At 43.9% G+C, this 15,790-nt stretch overlaps 1 protein-coding gene across 1 annotated transcript; it reads right to left on the bottom strand.

The window, feature by feature from the left end:
* Positions 1–496: 496 nt before the first annotated feature.
* On the bottom strand, positions 497–15,767 carry Prpf4 (pre-mRNA processing factor 4). The gene is made up of 14 exons (XM_028779975.1): positions 15,641–15,767; positions 14,772–14,949; positions 12,334–12,520; positions 9,579–9,666; positions 9,046–9,125; positions 8,803–8,896; positions 8,236–8,330; positions 7,580–7,638; positions 6,442–6,565; positions 5,016–5,105; positions 2,527–2,649; positions 2,304–2,411; positions 2,104–2,222; positions 497–1,630 (listed from the first exon to the last, which is right to left on the bottom strand). The coding sequence occupies exons 1-14, from the start codon at positions 15,665–15,667 to the stop codon at positions 1,437–1,439; spliced, it is 1,566 nt and encodes a 521-aa protein (XP_028635808.1). The 5' UTR covers positions 15,668–15,767; the 3' UTR covers positions 497–1,436.
* Positions 15,768–15,790: the final 23 nt, after the last annotated feature.

Genomic DNA, 15,790 nt, shown 5'->3' with positions numbered 1-15,790 from the left:
ATCACTGAAGAGGAAGAACTATGGCGCCCAGACACACCTGGTAACGTGTTCTCCTAGGCCAACAACTCTATGTAAAAAAGCTGTAATGCATGGGTGTAATGGCTCACACCTGCAGTTTACAGAGCTTGAGATGCAGAGGCAGGAGGATTAAGAGTCTGAGGCCAATCTGAGCTATACAGCAAGACCCTGTCTAACAAAAACCTACTTCCTCCCTTGACCCTCAAAAAACCCCACTATAAACATCTAAATAAAGTAACAGAAAATGGAACAACTCACAGGCCTAGAAATATACTAGATCTCAAAACTAAAGAAGGGATCTCTTTGGACTAATGGTTAGGTTCATAAAATGCTGAACAGAAAATAATCCTTTAAAAGAGTTTTTATAGTACAATTTTACTCTCAGCAAGTGTGTGTGTGTGTGTGTGTATGTATGTATAAAAATATAAAAGGAGTTTATGTTTGGTAACACCCAAACATAAATTAGGATTTTTTCCAGTTACTTTGACATTAAGTGTTCTTTAATACATAAAATACACCCTTTAAATAACCAACAGGAAGGAGGTTGTACAACACAGACATCATGTTTGTTTTTAAAAACTCCTTTGAATCTGGATACAATGGCCAGATTGTTTTATCATTAAGGATGCCAAACTTCAAAGCCAAAGGAAGAGGCTCTAACTTGGCTCTAACAAGGCCAAGCATGCAGTTCTGAGTTCCCAATGCAGTGAACATCCTCTGTGCGTCACAGAAGAGGTCTTTTTTACTGTGGAACCATCACACAGCCGCACTCTATGGCTCTGGTCTCATTCTCGGGGGCAGAAAAGGAGCCTGCAACCAGGTACTGCTCGACAAATGGCAGCGACATGCCCTTGTAACTGGGGAGATTTCAAATCCAGTCCATCTATCTTGCTTGCTGAATCCCATGTAGTCCCACGCACATATCATGTTATAGAGAGCCAAGTTCAACCAAAAAAACCCCCACAGCTGCCAGGCACAGCAGTCCATTTCTGTAATGCCATCACTTGAAAGACAGGGACAGGAGGATCACTTACAATGTGAGGCTTCCTGACATATATACCAAGTTCCAGGACAGTCAGGGTTACACATACAGACTCTGTCTCAAAATGCCAAATAAAAAAACCAATTAAAAATGAAAGACTAGTCACAATCCTGAGGAGGGAGGGGGGAGGGCATTGAAAAGTGTTGAATCTACAGAATGTCTACAGTTTACGGCAGAATCCGAGATGAGAACTGCGTTCTAACCACGAACGGCTTGATATCACCTAAAGACTGGCTTAAAGTGAGGCTGACGTGAAAATCCAATCCTACACATGGTATTTGGCAGGAAACATGATAGAACACAACACAATTCTTTTCCTTTGAGGAAAATGGCTCCTTAGTGAGAACACAAGGTCTGAGTTCTCCCATGGTCTTGCCTACTCTGCCATCCAGAGCTTGAAGGTTCTGTCATATGAGCAAGTGGCTATGAGCTGCCCATCAGAAGAAATGTCTAGGCCCATCACTTTGCCCTCATGACCAGCCAGAGTCTTCAGTGGAGACCAGCCTGGGTGGGTCCAGATCTTCGCTGTGTTGTCGTAGGCACCTGTGAGCAAGAAGTCCCCATGGATAGCTGCAGAAGACATAAAGCAAGCATGAAGAACTCAAGTATTCAGAAAGGGCTTAAGAAAAAGAAAAAAAGACAAAGATCTGCCAAAATACATTATTTTGAAAGAAAGGCTATTCTGCATTCAGATAAACCAACCACATGCATTCTACATTCCTAGGGGGCCTCCAAGATAAAGGACAGTCATCAGGAGACGGAGGACAACCAAGAAGGACAACAGATGAAGGCTGTGTGGTGGCTCTTGCCCTGGTGGATGGTCTGTTTAGTAACATCAAGCATCTAGATAGTGCCTGATGAAGAACTCTCTGCCTCAGGAAGCATGCCTTGCCATAGTGCTATCTATAGGTATGGCAGAGGGAAGGAAATTGAAATTTGCTTCTTTAACAAGGTTCCATGTCTAAGTTAGTCTAATGCCCAGGCTGTACTCCATGAAGCAAAGGGTATTTGGTGTTAAGGCTGAGAATAAGAGAAAAGCTTACGCTCAAACTTGACCCCGGTCACTAAGTTCTGATGGGCGGGGATGGTGTAGACACAGCGTCGTTGTCGGAGGTCCCACACTTTGCAGGTGTTGTCACCACTGCCAGTGGCAATGTGGTAGCTGAGGACCAGACAGATCATAGTTAGAAACAGAAAGTCCTGTCTGACCAGGACCCTTCCCCATTCACTGAGTCTGCTTTACCCATTGGGGGAGAAATTTATCCCATAGATTTCCTTCAGGTGTCCTTCTAGGAACATAATGCAGCGTCCTGTGCGTAGGTCCCAAACCCGGCCAAATGCATCCAGTCCCCTGATGAGACAACAGAGGTATGAATATACGGAATCCAGTTTGACGAGGAAGCGGGATTGCCTAGGAGGTGAGACTACTAAGCTGCCCATCCCTTGCTTTGTGGAGGAAGTCTTACCCAGTGCCAGCCAAAGAGCCATCTTGATGGAAGGCAATGTCATACACACCCATGCTGTGGCCTTCCTGGTGTAGGATCTCCTCTTGAGCCTCTAAATCCCACAAGCGCCATGAACGGTCATAACTCAAAAATAAATAAGAATAAATTTTCCAACTTAGAAATAATCAGCGATCAACCATCAGACTAAGTGTCTCTATGACAAGGTACTATAAAGAACCATAGTTCAGCTCACGCTCCTGAACCTATTCATTCAAGCATACTAACAAGAAATGCCAGGCTAGAGGGATGGCTGAGGTAAGAGCACTGACTGCTCTTCCAGAGGTCCTGAGCACGATTCCTAGCAACCACATGGTGGCTTATAACCACCTATAATGAGATCTGGTGCCCTCTTTTGGTGTGCAGGCCTATATGTACATAGAATACTATATACTAAACAAATAAATCTTTAAAAAAAAAGGGCAAATAGATAAATAAATAGATAAATAAATAAATAAAGGCCTTTCTGACATGAACAATGTCTCACCAGCCAAGACTATATGTTTTCGATGACAGTTGGGAGACCATGAACATTCTGTAATTTAGTGGCTATTTTTAAAAAAAGAATTCCCTGGGTTGGGGTCGGGGCTCAATGGTAGGGAGGCCTTGCCTGGCATGTGCAGGGCCCTGGGTTCAGCCATAAGCACAAATGAAAAACAAACTTGTTGAAGAATGATCCAGCCAAGATGGCACTGTCTTTCTCCCTTCATTCCGCTGCTGCAACCCTTCACTCATCAGACAGTTGTATATTTACTGGAGTTTTAATTGAAATTTGGGCATAAAAGAAAATCCAGAAGGACAAATAGAGCAGATCTAGAAATAGACCCAAATGCGTATGATCAGAATGTTTTCATAAAGGTGCTAAAGGAATTTTAACAAAATCTTAAATGATGGTTGCAAATAGGCTATGGTGTTACAAATACAGAACAGATAAACTCAAGAAGGCAAAGCAACTGGAGCCTGCACCACATACATGCAAGATGTGTAAGCATATGGCAAAAACACTCAAGTGCAATGGCCACCAGGGTAGGAACACTGACATGAGGTATGACTACCTGCTTAGAATGGGCAAGAGTACAACTCACAACAGCAAACACCAACAAGAACAGCCACAAGACAGAGTAGGCAGCTCTTCTTTTTATTCTGGGGGAAACAGGGTCTCATTATGAAGCTCAGGCTGGCCTCAAACTTAAGATCTTTGTGCTGAATGTTAGGACTATAAGCATGTGGCACTGAATCCAGCTTGCCCAAATACTTTTAAAAAGCTAATATACACCTACTCTATACACCACCATTCCATGAACTAGCAATTGTACTCCTAGGTAATTACCTAAGAGAAAGGAAAAGACAACCGCCCCATCTATAAAAAGCTTCAGTAAGAATATTTATAGCCAGGGATGGGGAGATGGCACAGGATGCTCTTCCAGAAGACCCAAGTTCCAGCACCCACACGGCAGCTCACACCATGGGTAAATCTAATCTGATTCTCTTTTCTGATCTCTGTGGGCACTATGAGGCACACATGCAGGCAAAACACCCAAACACCTAAAAGGGTATTTACAGTAGCTTTATCTTGACTAGCTACAACATCGAAACATGCCCATGTGTCCATCAACAGGAGGATGCGTAAACTGTGTGGCTCAGATACACAACAGACTACAACTCAACAACACAAATGGGTATAAACAGGCAGACTAACAGAAATCAAGTCAGAGGTTGTTTGGAAGAGGTTGTGGGAGAAACATCTATACTGATGAGGGTGTGGGTCAGAAGCGGTATGCATTCCTTAAGGTTAAATTGTATAATAAAACAATCACATTCTATTGTATGTTGCTTAAACATGAAAGAAGATTTTTAGTACAACTAAGCCTCACTAACCAACCTTACGGAATCAGAAAAAGAAGCCAACATGTCCAACATGTCAGCAGGGAGAAATTTTACTTAAAAAGAAAAAAAAAAGTTTTTTTTTTTTTTCCAAGATAGAATGTTTCTGTGTAGCCCTGACTGTCCTGAACTTGCTTTATATTTATAGCCCAGGCTGGCCTCCAACTCACAGAGAGCCACCTGCTTCTGCCTCTTGAGTGCTGGGATTAAGGCATGGGCCACTACCACCCAGCTCTTATTTTATTTGTTACTAGTCTTGCTAGGTAGCCCTGGCTGGCCCTGAACGTGTGGTCCTATTTCCTCAGCCTAGAGAGTGCTAGGATTATTGGTATCTGCCATCACACCCAGCTGAGGGAGATTGCAGTATAAAGTGTAGCACACACAGTGAGATATAAAAGTAAAAATACTCTGCCCTGACTAAATCATACTCCTTTATTCTGATTCTATTACTGAAGTTTGAGAAAGTTCTAGTTGAATATCCTTGCTCCAAAACTTTACCTGGCAGATAACTGAAAAGGATTATCAAAAGCAACAGGCTTGTACAAACTGGACAGTAACAGATGGCTTACCAGGTTGTGCCCAGGAAACGCCCTGATGGATGCCACATTACCCGAGCCACACGCACTGTATGGCCTTCAATATCTGCCACTGGCTCATCACTGAAAGAAACCAAATATACAGGCATTAAAACATCTTGACAGCCATGAGTTTACCCACTGAGAAAACCCACAGGTAAACCCACTGAGTTTACCTGCTGCTGTGCAGCCCTATCCACTCGAGTTTGTATACAGGTACTACCATGTACTTGCTACACAAGGCCTGTGCTGACTAGTAACCTTCCTTGCAATGAGTTCCAATCTTAGGGATAACAATAATTTAAGTTACTTGGCTAAGGTTCTGTGACCATAGGGCGCAGTGGTCACTTCTCAATTTGGCTAGTTCACAAAGGCTCCATCTAGGATAGGGAAAAGTTCTTCAGATTGCTGAGCAGCACACAGCCACTGCATCAAAGCAGTGCTTGGATTCAAAAAAGAAAATACTTCGGTTGCAGTGTAGATACAGAAATCAGTTTTGGTCCAAGTGGGTTCCAGATAATTGTTCTTAACCCTTGGTCTGTTCAAAGATCCAAACAGAAAAAGGGATCCTAGGCTAGAGCGACAGTGTCCTCTGGCCAGTCATTCATTTGTGCTACCTAGCAGTGACAGAAAGACTCAAACAGCAGGGAGAGGAAGTAAACATGAGCCTAAAGAGAGCAATTAGAAGGGAGCGTTCACTGTCAGAGCAGAGCACACGCAGACCCAACCAGTGCCCACGGGACAAGCACGGCTAAGTACTACGGAAACCAATTAAAACTTGCCCTGTAGGAGCGGAGACCCTATCTGGCAAAGACTGCAGATGCTAATTAGTGCTCTTAGAAAATTCTGTAACAAAAAACCTTCCCATGCTTTCTCTAGGAAAGGAAAATGAGCAAATATGTCTTTTAGATCACAATATGCTTTCGAAATTGAGTGGACTAGTAAAAACACCCACATGAAGAAATAAAATGTGCTGTAGTTGGAAAATACATCCTAGGTAGAGGACAACACCTGTAGCCTTACTGCCAGACAGAACCTCCCTTCCCCCTCCACTGTGGCTGTGTGCTAAGACCCGAGAGGCCACCAGGATGACCATCTTTAGCCAATTTAGAAAACAGGATATCTATCCAACGCTAACCTCCTACGGAGGTTAAACTCAATTGTTTTAGAATAATGGGAGCCAGAAATCAGCAACTACTATGCTAAAAGCAAAAATTGAGTGCTAAAGTCCACAAAGAAAACAAAAATCTCAGCACACCTCCCCTGGAGAAGGTCTAAGAAAGATATCTCTATTTTCAGTGAGTTTCCTGGACTTTTAGAGAATGTCTGGGATTAAATGTCACATTTTTAGGCCTGCAGGGCCAGTCAACCCTATCTGCTTCAGGGATGGCAGTATGGATGGCAGAATGGTAATAATCACCTGTCAAGACTCCAAAGCTTCACAGAACCATCAGCAGCACAGGAGGCCAGGTTGACATCTTTTTGGTCCAATGAGACAGTGGATTTGGGATGGAATACAATTGCTCCTACATTTGTGTTATGGCCTAAAAGAATACAGGAGATCAAGTTAAAGAGCTCTCACCTCTATGTAACCTATAAGCAAAGAAAGACTACTATGAACAACATGGAAAAGTACATCTCAGGGAACGTGAACACAGTATTAAAATGACTATTCAACTACTAAAAAAGAAAATTTATTTTTGAGACAGGGTCTCTCTGCAGTCCTGGCTAGTCTGGAACTTGCTATGAAGACCAAGCTGGCCTCAAATTTAAAAAGATCTACCTACCACTGCCTCCTGAGTGCTGGGATTAAAGTGTGTGCCACCATGCCCAGCAATTTATTTTTTTAAGATTTATTTTAAAATTATGTGTATGTACATGTGAGTGCAGGTGCCTGTGGAGGTCACTGGATGCCCTGGAGGCAGAACTACAGGGAGCTGTGAGCTACCTGTTATGGGTGCCGAGAAGTCAGCTCAGGGTCTTTCTAAGAGCACAACACATTGTTTTAGTCACTGAACAATTTCTCCAGCCCTTTCCCCCAAATTGTTTGAAAAAAAATCACTTTTTTTTAAGACAAAAAAAGATTAAAAAAAAAAAAAGGCAGAAACTGGCACAGTGGATCGTATCTGTTAACTCCAGCACTTGGGAGGCTGAGGCAGGAGGATATGAAATTGAAAGCTATACTGGGAAATAGAGTAAGACTCCATTTTCAAAGACTAAATAAACCAAATCAAAATAAATAAAACACAAACTCTTGTAGTCTTTTAGAGTGCATGACTGTGCAGTCATGATCCTCTAGTGCTGTGGAGAGAGAAAGAGATACACATGCAATGCATAGGCTGAAGGACGGCTCCTCAGTTAAAAGATCAGCTGCCTCACAAATGCCTAACTCCAGCTCCAGGGAATCAGGCACCTTCATCCGGTCTGCTGGCATTTATATATGTACACAGTGCATGAACATTCACAGAAGCAATGCTGTCTGAGTGTCAGCCCAAGTTTCATTGTTTAACCGTTTGTTGGGAAAACAATAAGAGCTCCCAACCAAGACTGTAACTCACCTCTAAGAGTGTGAAGGAGGCTGCAGTCAGGGACAGACCAGAGCTTGCAGAGCCCACTCCTATCAAACACAAAGGAAAGCATCTCAGCCAGGGTTGGTCTGGGAAGGAAAAGGCACCTTCATAATATCATTAAAGGACAACTTTGTCTTGAGCCTACACACTTGACAGAGGTCATCAGAGAACGCAAAAGGCTCACTGAAGAGCTACAGTAGCTCTCAGGCCTCTCTTAAAGAGACTATCATGAAATGCAAGCTGCTGTTTGTAATGTCGCAAGACAAAGGTAAGACTAGTAATTACATTCACCAATGGTATAGATAAGAGCACTGAGACTTCTACCTCACCGAGACCACAGAATGAAGAAAGAAAAGCTGGACTAAGCTCCAAACTACTTGGTCTAGAAAGTTCCCACATGAGCTACTCCAGAACACCAGCAGAAGAACACAGTAGACATTACGCGTCTCGGATCTCTGGGCCCCTTTATGACTAGTAAGAACGGCCACACAGAAGATGTCAAAGCGAATAAGCAGATAGAGCCGTGACAGCTGCTCACGAGGAGCCGAGGAAGAGGACAGAGGCAAAGAGAGCTGAGACAAAGATACTTTTTCTTCCTGAACCAATGCCCACTCTAGGAAACTGTACTGTAAAACCAAACTTACCAACAAGCTGTGGCTAGCATTTTAGAATTGGGGCTGAAGTGACAGTAGGAGATCGGCCGGTCATCTCCAATTTGACTGCAGAAATTATTCAAAGACTAAAAAGAAAACAAAACAAGGCGAGCATTAGAAAGCCAGTCTGAGAGTTCTCTGGCTTTTTCACTTTTGGAAAAAAAAAGGAGTGGGGGGAAGGTAGAGAGAGGAGGCGATGGTGGTAACGTTTCAGCTTAACCAATCCCAAGATTTCTTAAATGCTTGCTGCAGACAGAAGACACTAAAGTTGCTGAGAGAAAGAGACGAAGGCTTATCTAGAATGTCACTTGCTTACCACCGCCTCTCTAGCTTGTATGTCAGCTCAATACAGATAAAACAGAGAAAAGCAAAGCACAGCTTGAGCTATCAGAAGGGAGCCTCTGTGGACCCAGAATGCTCCTGTCACCATGGCTGATGGTGCCTCCCCCATCACAGATCCATCAGGTGGCATGTGGTAGCCGCCTTTACCCTCCTGTGGGTGGGCCAGAACAGAAGCTAATCATTGAAGAGACTGGACAACAGCGAAGAGCATCTTACCCGGAGAGACTTGTGCAGCTCCTGCATCTGGGAGGTCCTGGTTGTCTCGGGAATTTCTTTATGGAGACGGGCCTCTTCCAAGCGTTTCATTGCCCTGTGACCCATAAACACCGTCACTAAAGGAATATCAACAAGGGTCTGAACACTCTCTAATTCTCAATCCTACATAGTAAGTGCCACCAGCATAGAGTCTAGCCTCAGTCCCTGAAATGATGGAACTCATTCCTCTGGACCTCTGCTTACCTGGGGAGTGAATAATTAGCAATCCACAATCTGGCCACCTTCAGGCTATTTGGCCCTTCATGGTACCAGGTTTGCTGATACTGAGAAGGAAATAACAGAAGAAATGTTAGGTCTGAAAAATGCCTGCTCTGGCACCAGTTGTTCCCCTCTGTAAGGCTCACAAAGCAGGCGACTGGTTCCGTAACAGAATGTGCACATGAACGCAGGTCAGATTGCTCAGGAATGGGCATTGCTAAAGAGAACCGAACTTGACCCTTCCCAAAGAGCAGTGTGCACTCTTAAAGGTGGAACAACCTCTCCAGACTCCTAATTTTTTTCTATGACTTCTTATAGTTTCTGTTTTCTTTCTGGAGTTACACCAAGAGTGCCATAGCTCGTTCCAGAATGAAGAACTTCCAGCACCATCCCGTCACATAAAAATTACCAATTATTGCCATCGATTGGTCCCAAATAGCAGAGCCTGCAGACACATCTCCTCACCCTCACAAAGCAAAGCACTGGAAAGAATGTTCTTGAATTTCTCTACAGTTTACCTCTTCTTTTGACTTCTTAGATTTTTCATCATCTTTTTTGGTCTTTTTTAAGGCATCAGTCCCGACCACTGAGAGAATATTTCTTAACCTGTAACAAAAAAAGGTCAGAAATCACTATGGATGAGGCCCAGTGGGCCCCATCACCACTTGTGGGAGCGATGTATCAATATCCCTAAAAGCTTACAACCACAGGGTGCAATGAACCTTGGCCACACTGTGTTTGTTTCACAACTCATACATTCTTATGACAACGTTTAATTCATAAATTAGCAAGTAAAAGGTTAGTAGCAAAAAAACAAAATAGATTTTTATAATTACGTGAATGAGATCTGTTTTTCTTTCTTTCAAAAATATCTTATTCTAGTGTACACTAATAGGAAGGTAGCAAGGAAATAGCAGACGAAGGGGACAGACTAGATAGCGTGCAAGTTAACATTTACAGTGTTTGCTTCTGGCATGTTCCTAGTCAGTATTTTCCGGCCTCAGGTGACTATGGTGAGAGAAACAGGAAAAGGAAGCACAGGAGAAATGCTGTGCACCTTTGCTCTTTTGCCTCAGACTCCTCCAGTCTCCCTTAAGACTCAAGAGGACATGCTGAGCCTTTCCACAGTCTGTACCTGAAGGCTCCTTATGACCAGCCATCAGCAATTATTCTATTCCATTTAGAGTCAACTGGCAGCTGGGCTGTGGTGGCGCACACCTTTAATCCCAGCACTTGGGAGGCAGAGGCAGGCGGATTTCTGAGTTAGAGGCCAGCCTGGTCTACAGAGTGAGTTCCGGGACAGCCAGGATTATACAAGAAAGCCTGTCTCGAAAAAGACCAACCCCCCCACCCCCCAAAAAAAGTCAACTGGCCTATCCACTGTTGCCACTTACAGCTGGAATTCACTTAATGATGTGCAGGGAACTGATTCAAGGGCTAAGGATAATTAATGACTAACAACAGTTATAAAGGAACCAGGCTTGATGGCATACACTTTTAATCCCAGAACTTGGAGGCAGAGGCAGGTGGATCTCTCTGAGTTCAAGACCAGCCCGGTCTACAAGTGAGTTCCAGGCCACTAAAGGCTACACACTGAGACCCATTATGATAAGAATTACAAGTCAGGTGTGTTGGTGAGCTCCAGGCCAGCCAAGGCTATAGGGTGAGACCCTGTCTCAAAAGAGCAACAACAAAATTCAAACTAAAGGATAACTCTGAAGGAAGTACAGAAAGCAGTACATTACATCAATACTAGACAGCGGTGAACGGAATGTGAAGGGAATATGGAAGAAGTACAGAACCAAGGCTTGGGAGGAGGTGTGGGGTAGATATCAGGGAAGGCTTTTACAGAAAGGGTGTTGACAAGTGCTCATTCAGCCCAGAGTCAAAAATAGAAGTTGAGGCAGAGGATTAAAAAAATGTAAAGGCCAACAGTCATGAAAACAGGGTGAGCTTAGCCTGCAAACACTTCAGGAGAGCTGGAATATGGAATGCAGGAGAAGGGCTGGTGATGGCCAAAGCTGGAAAGTCAAGGGGCCCGGTCACCAGAGCCTTTACGCTATATAAAGAAGGGTCTGCAATGAGAATGATGTGGCAGCAGGCAAAAGAGGAAGAAAAGCATATAAAACTCGCCTTTACTGTTAAAGCAATCCCAAGTCACAATGGCGGCCCTGAGCTAAGGCAGCTGGGACTCAAGGCATTCACCTGAGGGACACAATAATAAAGTGTGATGGACTTGGCAGGCAAGAGGCAAACAGCAAATACACCCTGAGTCAGGCTGGTAGGATGGCTCAGCAGGCAAAGGGGCCTGCTGAGTTGAGATAGATCCCTGGGACACATGGTGAGAGAGAACCAACTCTCACAAGTTGTTCTCTGACCCCCGAACCTCTAGGAAGGCATATACACTCTACATACAAACATACAAATAAGGAACACACTCTACATACAAACATACAAATAAGGAACACACTCTACATACAAACATACGAATAAGGACCATGTAAAAATGGCATTGGCAGAGATAATGAGGGGCGCCCTCCACGGGGAAATAATGAAGGGCGCCCTCCACGGGGGAAATAATGAAGGGGCGCCCTCCACGGGGGAAATAATGAAGGGCGCCCTCCACGGGGGAAATAATGAAGGGCGCCCTCCACGGGGGAAATAATGAAGGGCGCCCTCCACGGGGGAAATAATGAAGGGGCGCCCTCCACGGGGGAAATAATGAAGGGGCGTCCTCCACGGGGGAAATAATGAAGGGCGCCCTCCACGGGGAAATAATGAAGGGCGCCCTCCACGGGGGAGGCTGCTGTGGACAAGTGGACTTACGCTCAAACAAAATAACTTGACTCTAAAAGCTAAGAGAGAAACAAAACAATGAAATATTCCTGTACCAGGGCCAGAAGAGATGGCTCAGAGGTTAAAGCTTACTTCTTGCTCTTTCAGAGGACCCAAGTTCAGTTCCCAGCAACCATATCAGGCAGTTCAATATTGCCTGTAACTCCAGCTCCATATTTAACACCCTCTTTTGGACTCCCAGGGTACACTAACTCACCTGTGCATGCTTCTACACAGATGTATTATGGATTTATATAATTAAAAATATATCTTAATAAAACAAAACAAAAAAATCACCTAGCACATCCAATAAACAACTTCACAGCGGAGTAGGAAAGGGCCTGATGGGAAGTTGGCACCGTCTTCACAACCCATAAACTACAAGAACCTCATTAACTTCAAAGAAAAATAATAAATAGAACTATTTATAAAGGACACCTTTCTCTTCGTTCAGCGGGGCCCTCTCCAAAAAGTGTGATAGGTTCTCCCAAGGCTCTAAGGCAAGCCTTGACCTCTGAGTCATCTGTGGAAACATTGATTTGCCGGGCTCGCTTTCTTCTTTCAAACTCTGCCAAGACTTCTGCCTGCCGCTCACTGATGTGCTCTTCAATTTCAAATACTTCTCCTGTGTAAAGAACAGGCAACATGGGGGAAGAAACAATTAGCCAATCAGAGTCTGTGTGTCCTAGAGTACAGCTTCTTAAACTGGATGGAGGGGCCACACAGTGTTCAGTGTGGGGCTCACAAAGACTCCAGCGATATTGAAGGGTTCCTGCTGGGCTGCACCATGAATCTTTGCTGCAGCTTTGGTTCCTAGCATGCACAATTCTGTAATGCACTTACTGTCTGCCATCATGCAACACTAAGGAACACCATCTCAAAGTGTCTCAGAGACCATACATGTGATGAATTGCAATGTCTTTACTGTATAAAATTTTTGCTCTTATAGAGACCTAATGGTTCAGTTATGAGGAAAAAATTTAATTTCCTCAGTATCAAGTATCAAATAGTTTTACCTTTGGATTATACTGTGTTAAAATGGTTGGTTATTTAAAATTGTTGTTTGGCCAAAATAGAAAAGATGAGGCGAAGCTCAGTGTGACAGAGTATGCCTGTAAATCCAGCACACAAGAGGAGGCACAAAGACCATGAGGTCAATGTCACACACCGTGAGACTGAGGCAGCCTGGGCCACACAGACCTGTCAGAAAGAAAGGACAGAAGGAAGGGCCAACAAGAATATTCACTATCTGAGTTGCTGATTAAAAAAAGAAAAAAAAAGTCATATGAAGATATTTGAAATGCCCTGACTTGCAATATTAAAATTTCAGCCAGCCGGGCAGTGGTGGCGCACACCTTTAATCCCAGCACTTGGGAGGCAGAGGCAGGTGGATTTCTGAGTTCGAGGCCAGCCTGGTCTACCGAGTGAGTTCCAGGACAGCCAGGGCTATACAGAGAAACCCTGTCTCGAGCCCCCACCCTCCCAAAAAAAATCAGCCAAAACTTAGTTCTCTATTAATAACATATATGTCCATCTTATTAACACTCAACTTTGCTTTGGTCTTTAAAAGTGGAAAAGTTGCAAGCATACATAGGAACTATATGCAATCTATGGTATTTTTTATAGTTTACCATTCCCAGCTTATTAAATGATGGCAAACACATAAACGCAAGGGATGCTTTAAACTGAGAGCGGGAGAGCCAGGCCACGTCTCCCATTTACTTCATTATCTCTTTCTATAGCTTAGAACATCTCTTATTTGGAAAGACCAACAGAAATGTTGCTTATCAATTGCTACCTGCTAAAATAGTACCCCTTGAAGAGCATTCACACACATTAGCCAGTGACATGAAATAACGGCCAGAAAAAACAGGATTCCTCTGACAACAAGGTAAGGCTTTTTGGATACTATGGTGACTAGCTTTATTTTTTTTTTCCTGAGACAGGGTTTCTCTGTGTAGCCCTGGCTGTCCTGGGACTCACTCTGTATACCAGGCTGGCCTCGAACTCAGAAATCCACCTGCCTCTGCCTCCCAAGTGCTGGGATTAAAGGTGTGCGCCACCACTGCCCAGGTGACTAGTTTAAAAACCCACAACAAACACTCACATTGGGAATGAAGACAGGCTTGAAGACACTTAAGAATAGTGTATGCATGTAGGGAAAAAGTGTGCGGATTTTTTTAAATGCTCATAATAACTTAGTTAAGTTAGGCAGGTAGTGGTGGCACAAGATTTTAATCCCAGCACTCTAGAAGACAGGGGCAGGTAAACCTCTGAGTTAAGGCCAGTCTGGCTACACAGAGAAACCTTGTCTTGAAAAACTGAAACAAAAATGAAAACACAAACAAACAAACAAAAAAACCTAGAAAAGTAAAGGAGAGAATTCTATAAACAGTTACACATTGATGCCAGAACTAGGTTACATCTCCCAAAGACAAATACACCTGATGAACCCAAACATCCACTGAAGAAGAAGTCTACAGAGATAATGAGTAATTCATGCAAGGAACTGTATAAAATATAAGAAAAACACAGGTTCTGGGGCTCAATCTCAGGTCCTAATGGTTGCACAAAAAAGCTTCTGGCACCCAAACTAGCTCCCTAGACCAACAGAAGGTTTTGACTCTATAAACTTAGTATTACGTGGTTTGGGAAGGTGTTCATTAGACTATTGAATCATTAAAGGTGCATGGTAGCTATACCTGATTCTAGTACAAGGGAGGAGGCAGGAGGAGTGCAAGGTCAAAGGCTGGAGGAAGGATGGGTATGTGGTTCAGTGGTAGAACAGTTGCCTAGCATGCAAAAAACTCTGGGTTGGATTCCCAGCACTGTTTAAAAAAAGGGGGTGGTGGTATGATTTGCAATTTGCGTCTTACCGGACGTTATGTTAATATTTCCTGCTTCAATGCCAGCTTTGAGTCCTTCTTTTCCCAAAATCCCGGACTCTCCTTTGGCCAGGCGTTCCCGCTCTTTTTCTTCCAAGCTTCCATAATAGATGTGTGGTTTCTTCACAACAGGTGCAACTAAATCGTCAGGTGCTTTAGTTTTGGTTGTCTGTTAAATCAAAGACCCGGATGAAGGTTTGGTTCTAGCAAACCATGCTTCCCAAAATAAATAAACAAAGCTAACGCTGAGCTTTCATTTTATTTACTTTCAAAACTAGAGGATAAAGTCGAAACTGACTTTGTGCGAGTTTAGGCTCTCGATAAGTTTGGCACACAAATACAACTAATCAATTTTTGTCTAATGTGTCTTGGTTTGTTTGGGGCCCGTTTATCTATTGGAAATGCAATCTCTGGTTTTACGAAAATAACATCTCACCACTGGGCAGATACAAAGAACAACCTAAACAATTAGGGCGGTTTTAGGTGCACCAAGGCACAATGTTACTGGAATACACATTTCAAATACTTTCAGAGCCTATTAGAAGTTGGGAGGCCTCACCATAGTAAGTACGAGTCGTACAGCTCAAGTCAAGACACAACTCAATTTCAAAGCACTGTGTTTTGGAGCAGTCAGAAAAAGTGTTCACTGCTCAGGGCTTAAGTAAGAGCAGTGCAAAAAGAGCTGCAACACACGAAGGCGTTTAGAAATCAGGAAAAGGGTGCTAAGGTCCACACCACGGTCCCTCAGCCTTCCTTCCTCCTCCTCCTCCGCCCTGACCCGTAAGATAACGGCCCTTTCCCACGGGGATCCCGCCCTCTCTGGGAGAGGTAGGCCTGAGCTGCGATCCGGAGCTCCGTACCGTGGAGGAGGCTCGTGAGGAGGCCATGCCGGGCTTCGGAGCCGCGAGGCCCCAGCCAAATCCGCGTTCTGCTTTTCAGACCGGGAACCGCGCGCCTAGCAAAGTGGAAGTGCGTCACTGGCCGGAAACGTATCAGGAACAGACTCAGTC

Source organism: Grammomys surdaster, unplaced genomic scaffold (assembly GCF_004785775.1).
Source record: "Grammomys surdaster isolate TR1022 unplaced genomic scaffold, NIH_TR_1.0 363, whole genome shotgun sequence".
NCBI classification, from domain to species: domain Eukaryota; kingdom Metazoa; phylum Chordata; class Mammalia; order Rodentia; family Muridae; genus Grammomys; species Grammomys surdaster.
Note: the sequence above shows the minus strand (reverse complement) of the source record. Positions and strands in the feature narration are given on the sequence as shown.

What these genes read in the sequence shown, in the direction of transcription:
- Prpf4 (XM_028779975.1), bottom strand. Translation starts at nt 15,667, where the DNA reads ATGGCCTCCTCACGAGCCTCCTCCACG. An exon ending in AAATATTAACATAACGTCCG is followed by an intron (nt 12,521 to 14,771) that starts GTAAGACGCAAA and finishes TTCTTTACACAG; the next exon opens with GAGAAGTATTTGAAATTGAA. An exon ending in CCTCCTTCACACTCTTAGAG is followed by an intron (nt 6,566 to 7,579) that starts GTGAGTTACAGT and finishes GTATTCTTTTAG; the next exon opens with GCCATAACACAAATGTAGGA.